Here is a 19,905-nt window from a genome sequence, read left to right on the forward strand (position 1 = left end):
ACAGACACATGGATTCATTTTAATTGGGGACGATTTCACTTCAAATCCTATTCAAGGGAGCAATAGGGTGTGGACAAGGCCCAGGCCCTAGACATTCTAAAAGGGCATGCTAATTCCCTCGGGGAATATCTCTTAACCAGGGAGCAGCAAAATCCTTCTGGGCTTAAGTGGCGTCCAGCTTGGCTGGGAACTGTAACATTCATTATACCCTTTGTTGATAAGATCCCCAATTAGTCACTCTGAAAAAGGAAGGCTCAAATAGGCTATTAACACAAAGAGCTATGTTAAAGTAGTTGGATTCTGTGGGCTGCAGAGCCATATGGGCTGCCCCCGATTTCCCTTCTCAGCTGGTAGCAAGGCAAGATGGCATCTCACAGCAGAACTGCCAACCTGCCTGGGGAATTCCTTCATGAGGCTGGGGGACTGGCCCGCACGTCCAAGTGGAAGGAGAACTAAGAAAGGACAGACTCACGTGGTGAACTGCAACTGCAGGGATTCTAGAACATGCCATGGAGCCTAGGAGCCAGACACAGCCTGCAGCCTGATAGTTTTCTTAATGTGCATGTGGGGGGGCCTAGTTAGTTTGGTGATTTGTAAGGGTGTAATCCTATTTCTGACCCCTCTAATGAAGAAAAACAACATTTTATATATATATGAATTATAGACATAGATAAAGATAGGCAGATACAGATCTGGAAGAATTTATGCCAGATTTTTGTGCCTTATTTTCATGTATTTATATTAGGCAGGTCAGAAATTTTAGATACATGTATTCAAGTTTTAAAAAACGGCATCTTAAGGCAGAAAGTATACGATTAATCACATCAGCATAGATCAGGAGAGGCAGCAGACCTGGGCTGGAAATTGCAAAAGTGACTCCCCCCCTCCCCCCCCAATGACCACTGACCTTGGGCCACTGAGCGTGGCTGTGTCTCTCACTGCCTGGGCTGTTTCTGATGCAAAATCCAGGGCGCCTGCCACTGGCTTGGTTACAGTGCCAACGAGCCCTTTCCCAAGGCCAGATATGAAACCGCTGACACCCCCTTCTGTTTTCACTCCTTCCACTGTTGAGGTGATCACACTGGTCAATCCACCAATGATACCTAGCAAAAGAGACAAGGGCTGTTGTAACCTGGCTGAGGACAAAAGCAAAAGCATTTAAAGCCGAACCCCATCAATTCCATGCACCTGGCAAGGTAACTTAGGGGCATTCTGTCAACCTCTTGATAGGCTACAGGAGGGCCAACTCTAGTTGGGGAACCGGCAGACTCAGATTTGCCCACTAAGTTTAGAGTCTGAGAATATATATTACATGTTAGTCTGAAGTGAAGTGTGTCCCAGTTTAAAAAAAATCAAAGACCACCTAAGAAGTTAACAGTGGCTACTTTCTAGTTCCTGAGTGTGGGAAGCACATGGGCAATCAGGAGACTATGCAGACAGTAGGACTAAATCAACAGACTAGCACATAGTGGCCCTTGGGGAAAGTTGGGGCCCCATAAAATACAAGGCAGAGAGAACTAAATACAGATCCTCGGTTTTCCGAGAACACTGTGTGACTGGCCAACACCACCACACATTTCAAATGGGGTAAAAGCTACTGCACACTTTGCTGAAATCAGGTTTAGGCAATCAGAGTAAGTCATGAGGCCTTGATGAAAGGCACCCCCCCCCAAAAAAAAAGAAGCTGCCAAAACCAGCCGGGACTCTCCATGGAGTCTCTTCAAAAGACCATCCTAGGTCACAAAGACATTCCAAACGTTTTCAAAGTTGACAGCAATGACCTTAAAGAGCGTCAGAAGTGGCCAGAAGTTGGCAGAGGCTGGAGAGGACACAGGCATTACAGGGAAGAAGTGAGGCCCTGTCCGGGGAGCGTTTCCAGGATGTGTGCCAGGGACACTCACAGGATGTTTACCCTTTGACGGTGGGGGCATGAGGAAGCTCTCTAGACTCTTCATCTCTAGTGAGACAAATCGGTAAAGGAAATTCCTTGGGTGAGAACACACTAACAATCCACGTTTCTTTTGGATTCTGGGTCCACTTGCTCCAGTGAGGCCACAGCCCTCTCCCAACCTTTTGAACCAAGTTCACGGAGAGACAGACATTACTGAGCCTGGTGCAGCAAGGCCTGAAGAGAAAACTGGGCAGGACTCCCCATTTTTAAACCAAGAAGACTGAATGGATTCTGGTTCTTGTTATCTCCGAAGAATTTTTTCACTCCAGGCTACCACTCTCATGCCATCCAGAGCTTCATGCATCCTCCTTGGATGAGGCTACCTGTTCCTGGAGATGCTGCATGGATTGCATGAATGGTCCTCGGTTGGAAGGGATTTTGCAACCAACCTTGAACCATCATCCATTTTCTCAGCATACTCTTGTGTCCATTCAAAAAGTGAGGACACCTAGGCTTTCTCTCCATATTCCAAAGATGCGAGACAAACGAAGGCAATTATACACAGCAAAGCATTTTGTATTCATAAAAAAAAAAAAAACGGTCCCTCCTAGTCCCATGCACTATCATTACAGTTACTAGAAAGAATTATTAAATCTTTAACCCCAAATGGCTGCCCAACAATCAAATTTTTGAGTCCCTAAACAGATTAATTTCAGCCAAATTTTACTCCTAGCTTGATGTCTCCTTTGGGGCTGCTCCCTTTCCAGTAGGGCAGGCTTAGGAAAAGTAAAGGCATTTTGATCCAAAGCTCATCATTAGGAAAACTGATAAAAACCCTGCCCTAAACACGGTGTCCTAAGCATGAAGAGAAATAAAATTTTCTATTATCCATCTTCCTCCTTCTTCCAAATGTGGATAATCTGAACTTGGTCAGTCTTGATATGACTTCTGCTAGCTTCAGACTATTTCTAAGAATCTGGTACAAACCGTGCAATTTACTAAGCATTACTAAGCAGGAGCTATATGCCCGGTATCCCATGAGGCTCTGCCAGGAAAGCAAGGTACAAACAGCTGCCTAGATACATAACCCAGACTGCTACATGTGTTCTAATGGTCATTAATTCTACCTGGGGACAGTAGAGCTGGGCAAACATCATTTGAGTTGAAACCTCTAGGTTGAATAGGACTTTAATAGGCAGGGAAGTGAGGCAGGGAGGGGAGGGCAGAGGAACGTGAGTGAGCAAGGCCTTGGGAGTACGTCTGGGGAACAACCCACGGCTCTCGGTGGCTGAAATACAGTGTGGCTGGGCAGCAATGGTTGGAAAAGCTGGCTGGGTTTACATTTCCAAGGGCCCTGAATGCCACACTAAGAAGTTGAGAAAAACGCAACAAAAGGCAAATGAGTAGGAGTTAAAGCATTAAAGGTCAGAATTCAAACAAATTCAGAGACTTAATACATTCATGCCATCACCTATATCTCTTGGGCGCACGGATTGACAATCCCTTTGAATATGCATTTATACAAGACTCAAAAACATCTGGGCCACAAACCCGGCAGCCGGTTTCACATTTCAGTTGCCATGGAGGGAATGCTCAGTAAGCAGAAGGCAAGTCTTGAAGGAGCAGTTCCATATTTTCCATATTCTAAAAAGGGGTTCAACTGACTACACCTTATGACACTTTGGGAACAGAAGCCAGAGAAGAGGAAGGGATTGCAATGTGCACACCATTTTGAAAGTGAGTGAGGAGGTGTCATAGGCTGTAACATTTCAATTGCAAGGAGGATAAAATAAGAGAGCTTGGAAGGCTACCAAGCACACCAAGCTCCCCGGCCAGGATTTCTACTTGCAACTGGATGGGTGGAAAGGGACCTCGGAGGAACTGTGGAGGAAGAGTCAGTCTTCCGGATATCACGTGACTTACCATGAGCCAGGCCATGGATGCCGGCTACAAGGTGCTCCCCACTTGTAGCTGCATGGTATCTAATGTACTCCCGCTCTGACTGATGTCGATTGTCCATCGTCTTCCCTAAGCCATCTGATAATGTCCCTGCAAACTGGAATGAATAAAAAAACAGAAGGAAAAGAGTTTTAAGGCCTCAGCACTATTTTTGCTATTTTAATTATTTTATTTTTTTTTTTATTTTTTTTTTTTAAGATTTTATTTATTTGCGAGAGAGAGACAGAGAACATGAGAGGGAGGAGGGTCAGAGGCAGAAGCAGACTCCCTGCCGAGCAGGGAGCCCGATGCGGGACTCGATCCCGGGACTCCAGGATCATGACCTGAGCCGAAGGCAGTCGCTCAACCAACTGAGCCACCCAGGCGCCCTGCTATTTTAATTATTTTAAATAAATACCTTGCCTTGCTCCTAGCTGGGATTCAGTAGACGCCAACTGAGAAAAGAGAGATATTAATTGCTGAATTACATATACTATATGCCCCAGGAGATTGGTTCTCAAGCACTGGACACATACGGATTATAGGACGCTTTACATTGGGGGACACAAGGTTTGCAAAACAACTAAATGTCCATAACGGCATCCGCTTTCCACAGTCCTCTGGCAATTTACTGAAAAACGTATCACAAAATGACTTGGGGGAGGAGAGGTAAGCGTTGGGGTTCTATCATGTTAAGGGCAGAGGCTCTTTGCTCTAAGAAATCAGTGTGATTCAAAATAGGAAATGTGGCAAATTGTTGCTTTAGGGATCAAAACTTTTAGAGACATCAATTGCCCTAAAGTAATGTCTTTTCTTTCACTTATTCAACAATTACCAGGTGCCTAGGTGCCCAGCCCCATTGACCCAAAGGAAAAATGAAGTATACGGAAAGGTTAACAGGTCAGGTCACCTTTCATATGAAATGGCAGACTTGAACTCATGACTTCCAATGTAAAATCCTCCCCCACAAATCAGAGAAAGATCTTATTTATCCTGGCATTCTTTTACCAGAGAAGCTGTCTCATCCATCAAAGCTGGATAAAAAGGACATAAAACTGTGTTTTGTCACAAGACATTCTGAAAAGGTTTAAAGTGACAGTTAATAAACCACAGGGTACTTATCCTCATCATTCAGGCATAAAGAGGAAAGGATATCAAATATATAATTAACCTTCTCGGGAAGGATCTACCAAAACAAGTGGTTTAAGTGCCAATGACCCAGGACTAACCTTTCAGAGAACTCACAGGAATGCTATTTAGATACAGAGCTCAGTGCGAAGATTCAAGGTGAACTGCCTGCCTTAAAGACCCAGTATACTGGGTAGCCTGGTCATCGGGGGGCCTGTTTCATACTGGTTTGGCAAGGGATTTTTTTTCCTTAGGATTTTATTTATTTGAGACAGACAGAGAAAGAGAGAGTGAGTGAGCATGCACGAGTGGGGAGGAGGGGCAGAGGGAGAGGGAGAAGCAGACTCCCCGCTGAGCAGGGAGCCCGCTGTGGGACTCAATCCCAGGACCCTGAGATCATGACCTGAGCTGAAGAGAGACGCTTAACCGACTGAGCCACCCAGGTGCCCCAGTGGATATTTTTACACCACCAGGCCTGAGGCTTCGTGACACGAGTGACAGGAGAAGGTGAGTTCTGGGCACAGGAGAGGGACTAGAGGAAGAACCAGCGATTCCAGGTGAAGCAATGGTTTCTGGAGCAAGAGATGGGAACACTCATTCCTTCTACTCAGTCCAAATGCTTTTATGATCTAGGGCAGCGATCACTGACCTTTCTAGAGATGCAATCCCTATCATTATTTCTTTTGGCCTTGCCTTCCCAGTCACTGTGTCTAATTGGAGAACTAAAGTTAATGAAAATTAATCTTACAATTGCATTTAGGTTGGAGACAGCACGGCATGTCGCAAAGCCAGCACTGTGAATCACCAAGTGGGGCTTTGGTCAGGGATCCCGTCTGAGAGCCACTGCAGGCCATGAGTTTGGGCATCTGACCAGACCAGACTCTGGTCCTCCCTCAACTATTCCAGCGCTACAGGATCCTGAGCAAGGTGCCCTACCGCTAAGCCTCCCTGTCGGCATGTGGAGAATGACAACAGCACCAACACTGTGTGGCTGGATGAATCAGTGAAGAGTGGCTCAGGGTATGGAATCCAGTGAGCATTCTTACTGTTATTATTAGTCAGCTGCTAGTCCAAGGAGGAACATCCGGCACCACAAAGAAAGCCTTTCAAAGGTTTAGAATTATGGTCATTTGCACTAGGCTTTTACATAAACAAAAACAGAAACCCAAACCAAACCCCCCTCTTTCCAGCAGATAAACCCCGGCCTCCAGAATGAGTTTCTGGAGTGGTACCATCTATAAAATTAGAGTGTTGGACTTGGTGGTTTCCAAAATCCTTCCCAGCTTTGACAGCATGTGATGTATGATCCAAGTTAGAACGTCTTTATTAAGCACTCACTGTGGGCCCAGCACAGATTGAGGTACTGCTGAGGACACATAGCAGCCTTGGACCTACTGTCCAGGATGACAGTCTCACTGGGAAGGTAACAGTCCCCGACATGAAACAGGCAGCAACGAGAGCCTGGAACGCAAACTGAAAACACTTGTGAATCAAGGGAGAAGAGGAAAATGTGATCCTTGTTTTGGAAAGGGTCAAAAGAACGAGTCCCTGCTACGTTCTGGAATTATGGTGGCTGCCAGCGTTCTCCACTCGGGGTCTGGACACAAATGCCTCTCCGTGACTAATGTCACAGAAAAGGTGAGGCAGCGGTGGGTGAGAGAGCTGTCCCCAGAGGCGCGCTGTCTCCACGTGAAGAGGCCCAGCGCCAGCCACGCTGTGTCCAGTGTCTCACTCGGGCCCTTCCCACCTCCTCAAACTCTTCATTTTCCTTGAAAAGAGGTCTTTCCTTGGAAAAGATAGTAAGTTAAGGTCCTGTCTACCAATTTCCGGCAGCTGACTAGGAAGAAATGAAAAGTCCTATAATACTTTTCCCCTTAAGAGAATATGGGAGAATAAAATAAGAATAATCTTATTTTTAAAAGAATAACTGCCTAAAACCACCCCCTCTCCTTCAACACCCCCCACCCCCCATCAATAAAACAAGTTCAATCCCCAAGGTTTAGGAGTCAGCCTATGCCAAGAGCTTCACTGCCAACTGATTCTGCTACAGGACCCTCGGCTCCCCCAGCACCGACTGGTCCTGGACGTTCTCTGTACAAAAACACCACGCTGACGTCAGGAGGATGGGGTACGATGACCTAAGAGATCACACACCCCTCTAAATGCTGGATCCTGCTATGTGCTTCTCAGCTGCAGGAAGGTGCCCACAGCTACTCAACTCACCCTAGGACTTCTGTCTGAATTCTCACTGCCCTGTGGACAAAAAAACTATTCACCCAAGCCAGCTGGATTTGTCCTTTGTCACTTGTGAGTAAACATAAAGGATACAAAGATATTATTAACAGGAAACTATTACCGAAGCCTTCACCCCTATAACTGTGACTTTGAGAACTCAGGAAATGGGAAGATGTTGAAATCCGTGATCCAGCCAAACCCGTACTGATTTGAGGTTAATCAGATTTTACGGGGAGAGACGCTTTATAGGAACTAATCTGAAATCAGTGAGATGAAGGGTTCCGTGGTCAAAGAGGCTGGGCCCTGGGCCAGTCCCCTGGGCTTCTGAGTATGAATCCAGGGCACCGAAAGCTTGGGGCCTTCCCTCACTGTGGGAGCACTTAGTCATACTTAATTCCAACTCTCATTCCCCACCTCAGTGGGAAAATACACACCCCGTATCTTATTTCTCCCTCAAAGATAGGGTAAGCACGTGGGCCGGAGAGGGCGGTGATTCCAGTAAGCACTCTGTATGGGTGCCCTCTGGCACTGGTCTTCTCTGAGGCGGGGAGGTGTTATTTCACCCAGGACCTTGAGTTATAACACTATAATCAAGCCAGAGCAGAGGTATCCATGAGAGCCACAATGCCATGTGGGAGTGACCGGGGCAGGACATCCTTTACCACCCCATCCCCAGTTCTGTCTATGTATTGTATTTTATTTTTTAAAGATTTGTTTATTTTGAGAGAGAGAGAAAGAGCAGGGGGAGGGGCGGAGGGAGAGAATCTTTCAAGCAGACTCCCTGATGAGCGAGGAGCCTGACACGAGGCTCGATCCCACAACCTATGAGATCATGACCTGAGCCGAAACCAAGAGTTGAATGCTCCACCGACTGAGCCACCCAGGCATCCCTGCCCATGTGCTTAAAAAAAAAAAAAAAAAAGCCAAATGCATCAAAATTCAAATTCATTTTGAGCTTTTTTCAGAGCAGATGCTCTTTGGCATGCTCATGAATATCAAAATGGGGAATGAAGCTCGGGGACAGATATTCAGGTAAGGGGAAAACTAATCTCAAGGCAGTGGGGGAAAGGCTGAAAATCATAAGGATATGAGCAAGCACAATCCAGCTATGCATCAACCCAACAATCAATCAAACATGTGAGCAACATGGACTGTGTGCCAGGCTAGCAAATGAGAACCCTTAGCCAGAGATGGTTTCTGCCTCCTGCCTTCAAGGACCTCAGTCAGGAGGTCCGTATCCGGCATAATGGAAAGACCTTCACACCTGACTTCAGATTCAGGCTGTGACACTTAATAGCTGTGAGATCACGGACAAGGAACTTCACCTCTGTGAGCCTGTTTCCTCATCTTCAAAATGGGGATGAGAATATCCACCTACAAGGATGCCATAAGGACTAGAGAGTACGTGTGAAGCACTTAGCACAGAGCCTGATACATATGAGGCATCCAATGAAAACAGTATTGAGTTATCTGAACTTCAATTTCTTCACATGCCAAATGGGAATAATCAGGTTCCGAGGGGCTGTTGGGAGGATGACATGAGATGGTGTGCGTGCAGAACGCCTAGCAGATGGATGCTCAGAGAAGCGGCAGCTATCTGCAGAAGGCCATGGAAGCACAGGACAGACATCGGGCGCCAGGCTTGAGCACGGGGAAAGGACTAGCACCTGGAGGGTAATTTGCAGATAATCTGTAACTGTCCTCAGTAAAAACAATACCTGGACACCAGAAGGAGCATTTGTGGAGACTTTAGTCAACAGAACTCATTTTGTAGCAATTTTAAGTCCACAAAAAACTTAAGACTTCGAAAGTTTCCAAGGAACAGAACGTCCTTCAGAAAACCTGCTATTAACACTTGCAAAGACAACACTGATTTCCCCCTTCTTCCACTGAAGGAAGCTTTAGCACACACCACACTTGTGAATTCTGGCCGCAGTCCAAAGTTATTAATTTCTAGAAAGCCCTATTTTCAGCAAGGGGGTAAAAGTCTCAGAAGCACTTCAAGCTGCCAGCTCCATGGCACACCTGATGCACACTGTCAATACCCCACCTTCCAAAAAGAATCCCATTGTCCATCGAAACAGAGCTCCTACGAATTAGCCTGGGTTTGGGGCCAGGCTCGGGGTAGTTGATTTTATAAAACTGAAATTCAAGTATGCTGGAATGATGCAAGAGAAAAAATTCACACTGTGTCCCTCTGTTCTGTTCGATCAGTTTTCCTGACCCTTTTATGATATTCAGCAAGCATGGGATGCCAGAGATATTTGGCCAGTGTAACAGGAGCCTGGGCTTGAATTTCTCCCCCTTCTCTGGGGTTCTTCTTTCACAGTTATTTACCTAATGGAAATTTCCTCTTTAATATCCTTGCTCCATTGAGTAATGCTGGAAACAGTACCTTTCTTGTCACCAGGGCAAATCATGGCCGCCTCTGACAGGAAAGGGAGAGAAGTGGCAGGGCTCTGCGGTGTGAGGGGGTCTTATGTTCTCCCACCCAGAAAGTTGTTCCGCTGCGAGTCTCCGCTACGAGCACAGCTCCGATTCCGGGCAGCGCTGCCAACGATCTGCTAAGCTGGAGCAGGTCCGCTCGGAAAGCCCAGCAGTACACACTGTGCCTGTAAGGTTGACGTGAATGTGTATCCTGGTGGCAGGACCCTCCCGAGCCTCAGTTTACCCGTCTGCAAAAAACCAGACTCTAAAGGGTTGCTTTCAGGGGTTACAGAGATAATGCAAAATGCCCAGTCCGGTGTCTGGCACCAGGGGGAGGAGGGGGCACTGATTTTTACACGTCTCTTCAAAGTGGTCTGGAGGCTTAAACTTGAGAGTCCTCTCCAACTCTGCTAGTATACGAGTAGAAAATGCCCTTTAAGTCACATAAGACCTAAGTCACTTCACAACGAAGGTCTTCACCACTTCACTCTGATTCACATTGTTAAATAGCCACAGTCAAAAACAATTCTCAGTGTGAGTTTTGCCTTGACGTTGAAAACCCCTTTTGTGATCCTTGTAAGGAGAGAAGAGTTAAAGACGCCCGGGATCTAGCCAGCAACAGGTATCTATCACTGACACATGGCAAACCAAACAGCGAGTCCTCACTCAGCCAGATGCTGAAGGGGGCAGGAGAAAAGAGAGAGAGAAGGAGACAGAAGGAGAGAGAGAGAGAATGAGAGAAAGAAAAGAAAGAAAGACATGGAACAAGTTGAGATTTGGCAAGAAAGAGGCATTTTTGGACCCCAGACCTCTATCCACTAGAAGTGGGACAGGTTTGTCTGTTTTCAGTTCTATTTGGTTATGATTATGTATAGCCCTTAAGGCAAAGAGAGAAAGGGGAAAGAATCCAAGAAAGAGACCCTGCATAAGAATAATACAGACATCGGCCATAGCAACTTCTTTCAAGATACATCTCCAAAAGCTAGTGAAACAAAAGCAAAAATGAACTTTTGGGACTTCATCAAGATAAAAAGCTTCCGCACAGCAAAGGAAACCGTCAACAAAACAAAGAGGCAACCCACAGAAAAGGAAAAGAGATTTGCAAATGACACTACAGATAAAGGGCTGGTGTCCAAGATCTATAAAGAACTTCTGAAACTCAACACCCAAAAAACAAATAATCAAGTCAAAAAATGGGCAGAAGACATGAACAGACACTTCTCAAAAGAAGACATACAAACGGCTAACACATGAAAAAATGTTCATCATCATTAGCCATCAGGGAAATTCAAATCAAAACCACATTGAGATACCACCTTACACCAGTTAGAATGGCAAAAATTGACAGGGCAAGAAACAACAAATGTTGGAGAGGCTGTGGATAAAGGGGAACCCTCTTACACTGTTGGTGGGAATGCAAATTGGTACAGCCACTTTGGAACAGTGTGGAGGTGCCTCAAAAAATTAAAAATAGAGCTACCCTATGACCCAGCAATTGCACTTCTGGGTATTTACCCCAAAGACACAGATGTAGTGAAAAGAAGGGCCATATGAACCCCAATGTTCATAGCAGCAATGTCCGCAATAGCCAAACTGTGGAAAGAGCTGAGATGCCCTTCAACAGAGGAATGGATAAAGAAGATGTGGTCCATATATACAATGGAATATTACTCAGCCATCAGAAAGGATGAATACCCAACTTTTACATCAACATGGATGGGACTGGAGGAGATTATGCTAAGTGAAATAAGTCAAGCAGAGAAAGTCAATTATCATATGGTTTCACTTATTTGTGGAACATAAGGAACAGCCTGGAGGACATTAGGAGAAGGAAGGGAAAAATGAAGGGGGGGAAATCAGAGGGAGAGATGAACCATGAGAGACTATGGACTCTGAGAAACAAACTGTGGGTTTCAGAGGGGAGGGGGCTGGGGGGATGGGTTAGCCCAGTGGTGGGTATTAAGGAGGGCACGTACTGCATGGAGCACTGGGTGTTACACGAAAACAATCGTGGATCACCACATCAAAAACTAATGATGTACTGTCTGGTGATTAACACAACATAATAAAATTTAAAAAAATTTTAAAAATCCATATTCCCATAAAACTTAAAAAAAAAAAGAATAATACAGATACTTTTTTTTAAAGCTAGGACTGACATTCTACTTCAGTAACATGCCTGAGCCAATGACCTTGCTTTTTTTGGCGGGGGGGGGGGGGGGGGGAGAGGTCTCTGGAGATGTAAAAGCCCTCCTACCCTAAGACCTACACTGTGTTGCTATTTCACGGATAAACACTTATCAGGCAACAGACACTCCTTTTCAGTTAAGAAACAAAGTTATCCAAAGCCACCCAGAATTATCTCAGTACGCAAGGTCTAAACATAAGCAACAAAGTCAGACCTCAAGATTGTCCTGGTTCCTAACTAGCCCAAGACACACGCCTGCTGAATTGGCAAGTCTCTTGCTATTCTGCAACTCTGACCCAGTTGTGAACTCAGATGTTGTTTCAGATTAATCTAGAAGCTCAGAGTGGTTTGAGGCACTCTCCTAAAAAGGTTTTGCCTTTTCTTTAAAAAGGACTGGTGGGGTTGGCTTAAGGCCAAATGCATAGGCATAAGCAGCACACACGGGGGGTATTAGGAAGGCTGATTTGCAACAACAGACAACGTGCCACGGCTTAGTCACATTCAATTTTCCTTATTTTTCCTACACCAAGTGTAAAGAATCATGTGGGCAGGATGAATCTTTCGACCCAGCTGTGGGAGGGGATGATGTCCTACTTTTAGCCCTTCATCAGCTTCAGGATAAGCTTTTCCCCAGAAGGGGTAGGGGATGGAGTTGAGGGTGCCAGGATTCCCACTCACCTACTGCTGAAAACCCCCCGAAGCACCCGGGAGAAGTCGAAGGTAGGTTTCCATACTGTTGGTGCTAGTCAAGGGGAATAGGTCTGCCCAACCCCATGAGTGACCTCCAGTCTTGCCATCCTAACAAGATTATTCAATATGCCCAAATGGCCAATGCCTCAGTACTGAACCAGGAGACAGATTATGTTGTAGGGGGAAAAAAAATCCCTCTGAGGTGGTCACAGCATAATGCCTGACTTTGCAGATACATGATTTCAACTCTAGGGAAGCACACAGGCTTTGAAAAGCCAGGCGTCCTGATCCCAACTCTGTCACCAGTATCAGCTGGGTGATCGTGAGCAAAACACACTCTTCAGGGATCAGTATCTTCATCTATAAAACAGGAAGAACACTACCCACAGAGTCACTGGGGTAATCCAAAGAGACCTTGGTTTTAAAAGTACTTGGGGGGAAAAAAACACAAAGCAATGTGTAAATGCTGAGGGTTATTACTGCAAATCCTTTTCTTTCTTCTAGTGAGTGCTCTGCTCCCCCTTTTACCCCAACTGAATCCTGCCTATCTCATCCTGTACTACAGGAACCACCTTATACCTGTTCTGGAACAAAGGAAAGCATAAAGAAGTCGATTATAAATAGACTGAAATCTCAAAATACAGGAATTAGAAATGGAATTGGAACATTTCACAATAGAAAAGAAGCTCAAGCTTATCTCATTCCTAGTCATAAAGGACTTCATTCTTGTAAAGTACTTTGTATTTCAAATAAATAGATATAATTCTCTTTGATGCCGAAAGTCTGGGAAGGAAGGGGATGGGTGACACCATAAAGAACAATGTAGATGCTAGACACCAGAATAAGCTGGGCTTCTTACTGAAAAAGTCAGAGAAGCTTCAAGAGTTTGAAATATCTTGATGAGGTTTTTAAAGAAAGAACGTGGTCTCCAACTGATTTCTTCAAATAAATGAAGTTTTAAATGGGTATGCAGCAGAATAGGTAAAGGAAAACCTCCAACTGCTGAAGACCATAGCATAACTTTTGGAATTTTAAACATGGACCAACAATGTTTACTATGCATCAGGCATTGTTCTAAGGGCTGGCCACCTTACAATCATTTATTAGTTTAATCCACACAACAGCCCTATGAGGTAGGCTCTATTATTATTCCCATTGTACAGATGAAACTGGAAAGACCATGATCATCTGCAACAAAAGTCTGCTAAGAATCTACCTACATTTGATACTGGGTCATCTATGGAGAGAACCCAACCATGATTTTTGTTATTCCCTCCGTGGAAAATTCCTTCCTGAATGCCAGTGAAAATCGCACAGATATGCCAAGGAGACATTTTTCCTTTCCTAAGCAGTGGTGGTGACAGATGAAGGAAGCGAAAAGAAGTATATAAATAATAAAGTTTCAGAAAATTACATGCAAATCCCTGAACAAGAAAGTCAGGCTCCAATCTCCTTCCTTGACCAATATATCCCAACTCAGACACTCTGCCCCCTTCCATCACCCATTCTTTGCCCTATGCCATGTAGTCTTTGAAAGCAGAAAGAATCTACTTCCTCCTTTCCCCAAAACCATCACTCTCACATGTGAAATGGGCCCCAGAGAAGGACGAAGTCTTGTAAACGTCCATTACATGGATCACGTTACACCATGTCAGATCACGGTACTAGAGTGCACCATTTACAGCTGGGAAGAAAGATGGAAGGCAAGCTAGGGTGAGGACTGGGACCAGTGATTTCAAGAGCTCCTGCTTGCACAGAAGAGGTCTGCTCTACCATCCCAGCTTCTTACAAAAGGATTTGCTCAACTCAAAGATTTGCCTTTTCAGAGCTGGTCTGGTGAAGCAAATCTAACTACAGAAAAAGACGACTGCTCCAGGAAGGACTATTTCATGTACCAGTAACTGACATGTGTGGAGATACAAATTCAAGGGGGAGGGGATGAAAGCAAAAGAGAGCTGAGGGGAGAGAATAAGCATCCAGCCATGCTCCTGGATAAGAAACGGTCCTGAAAGTGTGTCCAGTTCAGTCTGCATCCATCTTCTGTCTATCTGGGCACTCCAATGCTTCTCCCAACAGCCCCACCCATCTAAGAGTCACCTAGCATCCACAGTGGAAACTAAGGCACTACTGTTTCTTATAACCACCAAACATTTTATGGGTGTGGGTGGGGTAGAGCCTGCATTTGGGGAAAGCTAGAGATACAAACACCAACACCTTACTTGTTAGGAAGTTATTCATCAGCAAGTGTGATGAACGTGAGAGAAGAGAAGACTGCAGATTCAGAACTGGTATTTGGCACCTGGGAGAACAAGGGAAGGTGAGCCTCTCTTTTTGGGGTTAGGATAAGAATTGGAGGCAGCTCAGCTCCAAGGCACTTAAGTCCTGTCTCATTTCTCCTGAGATCTGGCTTACTCCTAAGCTCAAAGGAAAGGCCAAAAGAAGGTTCTTTTTCTTTCTTTCCTTTCCTTTCCTTTCCTTTTCCTTCCTTCCTTCCTTCCTTTCTCTTTCTTTCTTTCTTTCTTTCTTTCTTTCTTTCTTTCTTTCTTTCTTTCTTTCTTTTCTTTCTTTTTCTTTCTTTCTCTCTCTCTCTCTCTCTTTCAGGGAGGAGGGGAAGGGGGAAAAGGGAAAAGAGAATCTTAAGCAGGCTCCCTGTTGGGCAGGGCTCGATCTCACGATTCTGAGATCGTGACCTGAGCTGAAATCAAGAGTCAGACGCTTAACTGACTGAGCCACCTGGGCGTGTCCCAAAGGTTCTTTTAAAAACCGACTCAAATGTTCCCAAAGCCTCAGATGGGCTAAAATAAAAATAAAATGACAGTTTAGCGATTTCTCAACAGCTCCTAAGAAACCTTCGCTCTTCGCCTGTCCCCTGGATTCCTTAGTGGCCTTTCCATAGGGCATTCTTCCCTCCGCTGTCTCTCAGCCCCACAAAGGCTGAGCTGGGAGAGGACATTCAGACTTCACACCCATCTACGTCCTATAGATCTGGGGTTTTTAAAGCCTGTTGAATTAGCTGTTTCCAGGTTAACAGATTTCAGGCCTGAAAAACAAGTCTTGGAATGAGGAAGAAAACCCAATCCATTTAACTCAACAGTGGAAAAAGGGGATGTGATCAGAGAGGCTCCAAAAGTACTAGTATTTTTAGCATATTCTATTCTATTAGTATAATATTCTATTATTACATTCTATCATTTAAGCTGAATGGTAGGCCCTGGTATTCATTTGATTGTCCTTTAAGCTGTCCATACACTGTATAATACTCTACCTATCGACTCGTCCATAATTAAAAAAAAAAATGTTTACGGCACTTGTTTTCTAAATATGTGACCAAGGGCAGAATTCATTTTTAAAAATAAAAATTAACTTCATAAAAATCATGCCTGTATCTGAAATACTACCATATTCAAAAACATCATGAACCGAATGTTTTCTAAATCTTGGGAAGCAGGCAGGAAAAGAGGAAAAAAGGAAGCCAACAAATTACCTAAGGGGGAAAAAATTAAAGATAACTTGGAAACCTATTTATTAGAATCTTGTAGAAAACTTCTCCTTGCCATGATAGAGACAAAAGCCAACTGTCTAAAGGTCCTTTTCTCTATTCGATACCTTCCTTCCTCCAACAAGAACAAGGGAAATCTTAGAAACAAACCACTTAGCAGAAGGATGAGAGGCTAAATGTACTGGAGACATAGCTTGCAGAGTCAAATAATCAAGTTAGCCACAGAGAACTGGAACTCGTCAGCTCAGACACACGATAATGGTTATCACATGACCCTAACTTCCTCTCCTGGTTTGGCACTGCAATGTCCACTAAGGTGACCACTTGCCATGGGAGGCTACTGGGCACTTAATATGTGATTAGTATGAATTAAGATAATGCTGTAAAGGGGCGCCTGGGTGGCTCAGTCAGTTAAGCGTCTGCCTTCGGCTCAGGTCATGATCCCAGGGTCCTGGGATTGAGCCCCATATTGGGCTCCCTGCTCAGCAGGGATCCTGCTCCTCCCTCTTCCTCTGCTGTTCCCCCTGCTTGTGCTCTCTCTCTCTCTGTTAAATAAATAAATAAAATATTTTAAAAAATGATATGCTGTAAATATAAAATAATACTAGAATTCAAAGACAAGATGAAAAATAATAATGTAAAACATCTCAATTATTTTTACATACTGTTTACAGATTGAAATAATCTTTTGGATATTATGGGTCAAATAAAAATATTTAAAATAATTTCTTCTGTTTTTTTGCCTTTTTAAAAAATATTTATTTATTTATTTATTTTACAGAAAGAGTGCACATGCAAGTGGGGGGGGCAGAGGAAGAGGGAGAGAACCTCAGGTAGACTCCCCACTGAGTGCAGAGCCCCATGTGGGGCTTGACCCTGAGAACATGACCTGAGCCAAAACCAGGAGTCAGAAGCTCAACTGTTTCTTTTTACCTTTTTAATGCAACTACGAGAAAATTTTAAGTTATATAAATTATGTGGCTCACATTATATTTCTATTGGACACTGGCGGTTTAGAGATCTGACTCTAAAAAGTTTCAGGATACAGCTGATTAAATTAAAATTAAATTACACAAGTCTTCAATTTCAGTTCATTTCTTCCACTTAGACTTTCTGTGTAGATAACCAATAATATTTTGCAAATGACTGCTAGTCACCTAAGACAGAATACTAGATGGAGGGCATTGGTTTGGATTTAGGAAGAAAGGCTTTTGTTACTCAAGATGGAACTATCTAGCAGGAAGGTGGGCAGAAAGTGAATTATGGGGACGTACCCACATCATCTCCTACTCTGTTTGTTCCCTCCTCCAGCATGAATGGCTGCAAATCTCTGCTTCCCCAAATTCAGTCTGGCTCTCCCAGATGCCTCTGCAGAGCTCTGCATGGCCTCCCCCTGCATGCAAACCCGTAGGGTTACCCACTCCTTCCATACACCTTCTGTGCGCAGCTTTATCAGCATCGCATCCACGGCCATGCAGTCTTGTTTGCGTCTGTTTCCTCACAGGGCCACGTGGGCTGCAGCACCCAATTCTAAGAGGCTCAGAGTCCAGTGACAGGGGCCACTGAAGGTTTGTTCATCTTTGCAGCCCTAACCACCCAGGACAGTGCCTGGAATGCTCTTAGAGCCAAATAAAGATGTGCCCTGCATTCCTTTCCAACTCTTCTGAGTTAGCCCCACTGCCACTTCATACAAATGATAGATTCTACTCAGGAAAAATAATTCTTTCCTCTCCTCCAGCTTAAATTGGATAGATGGTGTATCTGGCAAATCTAGAGCCTTTTTCCACGCTCTTATAAGACCCTGTCTTGGATATTGCTTAAGCAATCCTCTTTTCTCTCATATCTCCAATCTTCCTAGCCTCTTCCTCTCAGACTGACAAATACAGTGGAATCTGCTCAATCTTAAAAAGGGCTTCCTTGAAGTTCCCTGCCATTCAAGCTGTCACTCCCTCCATTTCCCCCCCTCTGTGGCCATATCTTTTACAAGAGGGTTCTAAACTTATTGCTGCCACTGCCTGTTTTTCTATTAACTGAATGTCCTGAAGACATGTACCTACAGCAAATAGTACAAGACGGGGATCAAAACATGGAATGGTATCCCTCAATACCCGTAAGTTTTGACATAGCTGGAAAGAGAGGGAAACAAATTTAGTATCAGCTGATGACTGATTTCTTAGCACCTCTCCCAGATAAGTGTGAGTCCAGGCATCATTTGGTCCTGGGCTACAGGTGTAAAGCCTAACGGCATATCCAACAGGCAACATCTAGGGAAGAAAACAAAACCATCCCAAGTCCAGAACAAATTCCCTAAGACGGATGGAACAGCTATCATTTCTTTGCACAGGGTGCCTGTGGCTTTGCTGAGGGGCAAGGAGGGGTATCTCAGGGGATTCTTGAACCACAATGACTGCTAAGTCTACCGAATGGCTGGGGAGACAGAAGAACAGGAATTCATTGCCTTGGATGTTTCTTAATCTTCAGATAAGCGCCATAACTTCCTGTTAGCCAAAGAAGAGTGCATGACGGACTGAAAATGAACTTCAGAACTTCAAAGAACAGGATGAGAAAGTGAAATTGGGAGACTATCCCTTTAAAAACTAGCCACTCTAGGGATTCAGTGACAGTGGCCTTTTAAGTTCGAGGGGGAGTGAAGCTTGTTAAAGGCATGCCCAGTGCCGTGCCTGTCTTGTCCACCTTCTTATCCCCAGTGCTACAGACAGAGCCTGGCATGTGGTGTGGATGTACCCGGGACAGTGCCAACTCTGGAACTGACAGGGGTTGGTCCCCCTAGTGAGCCCCTGGTGAACCCAGAGTAGCTTTGGGAATCAATGACCAAAAAGACTTCACTGGTTTGCCTGGGAAGTCTGTATTGACAGAAATGTGCTGCTTCTTCATCTCTTTAGCTATGTGTGCTAAATACATTTTCTGATGTTGAGGGGCATCTGGTTTAGGACTTTGCTAGTACTTGTCTATTCTATAGATTAAGCTCCAGATGATACTGAGGAGACTAAGAGATTCTGGCCAAGTATTCTCTGTAAGGCATTTTAAGTATCTATTTAGGGTTGCCGTAAGTGAGGCAGAGATGCCTGTAGGAAAACAGTGCAAGAAAGTGGAAATCAGAGAAGCTCTGGAGTCACACATTTGGGCTCAAATTCTGGCTTCACTTATGGGATGTGTGATCTTGGGCAACTTCTTGGAGACTCGGTGCCTGACCTACCAACTGAGATAATGCCTAACTCCAAGAGTCTGTCTCCTTCTTCCTCCTCTCCTCTGTTCCCTCCTATACACATAAACTCACTTAGTGTGCCAGGCCTGGCTGTTCTGAGGGCTGGTGATACAGCAGTGAAACCTCTGTCCCTTGCAGGACTTACATGCTAATTGCATAGACAATAATACAAATAAATAAAATGAAAGTGATGATATAGGTTGAGTAAAAAATGAAGCATGGAAGGAGGATGAGAGACGGTGTTGGAAGAGGGGGTGCAAGTTTAGGTGCAGGAGGGAGCGCCAGGAAGACCCTCACTGACAAAGCAGCATTTGGACAAAGAACACGCAGGTGAAAACCATGTGGTTAGAGAACATTCCAGAAGGAGAGAATTGCTAGTGCAGAGATCCCGAGGCAGCAGCTCTGAGGCAGACAGTTAAGAAACAGCAAGAAGATCTGATGATGGGTTGCGTGAGCTGGAGAGCGGTGAGGGGGTACGAGATGAGGTCAGCGAAACATGGGGCAGGCCGCACACACCTAATAAACCACAGTACAGATTTTCATCTTCTACGCGGAGTGGAATGGGAAGCCACTGGAGGGGGCTGAGCAGAGGAATGACACCACCTGAGCTACCTTTTGACACATACAGTAGCTCCCGCTGTCGCCATCTTAACAACAGATGTGAGAAGGGGGGGGCAGGGTGG

General features: G+C 44.8%; 1 protein-coding gene across 7 annotated transcripts in view; it reads right to left on the reverse strand.

The window, feature by feature from the left end:
* VPS13D (vacuolar protein sorting 13 homolog D) overlaps positions 1-19,905 on the reverse strand; it is a 243,911-nt gene that overhangs the window by 43,709 nt on the left and 180,297 nt on the right. For all 7 annotated transcript variants that reach the window (XM_035019759.1, XM_035019765.1, XM_035019764.1 and 4 more), the window contains 2 exons: positions 3,815-3,947; positions 908-1,103 (listed from right to left, as the gene is read on the reverse strand). In XM_035019759.1, the coding sequence (XP_034875650.1) occupies positions 908-1,103; positions 3,815-3,947 (329 nt within the window). The remainder of the gene's footprint in view (positions 1-907; positions 1,104-3,814; positions 3,948-19,905) is intronic.

Source organism: Mirounga leonina, unplaced genomic scaffold, assembly GCF_011800145.1.
Source record: "Mirounga leonina isolate KUSES-001 unplaced genomic scaffold, KU_Mleo_1.0 Mir_173, whole genome shotgun sequence".
NCBI lineage: Eukaryota > Metazoa > Chordata > Mammalia > Carnivora > Phocidae > Mirounga > Mirounga leonina.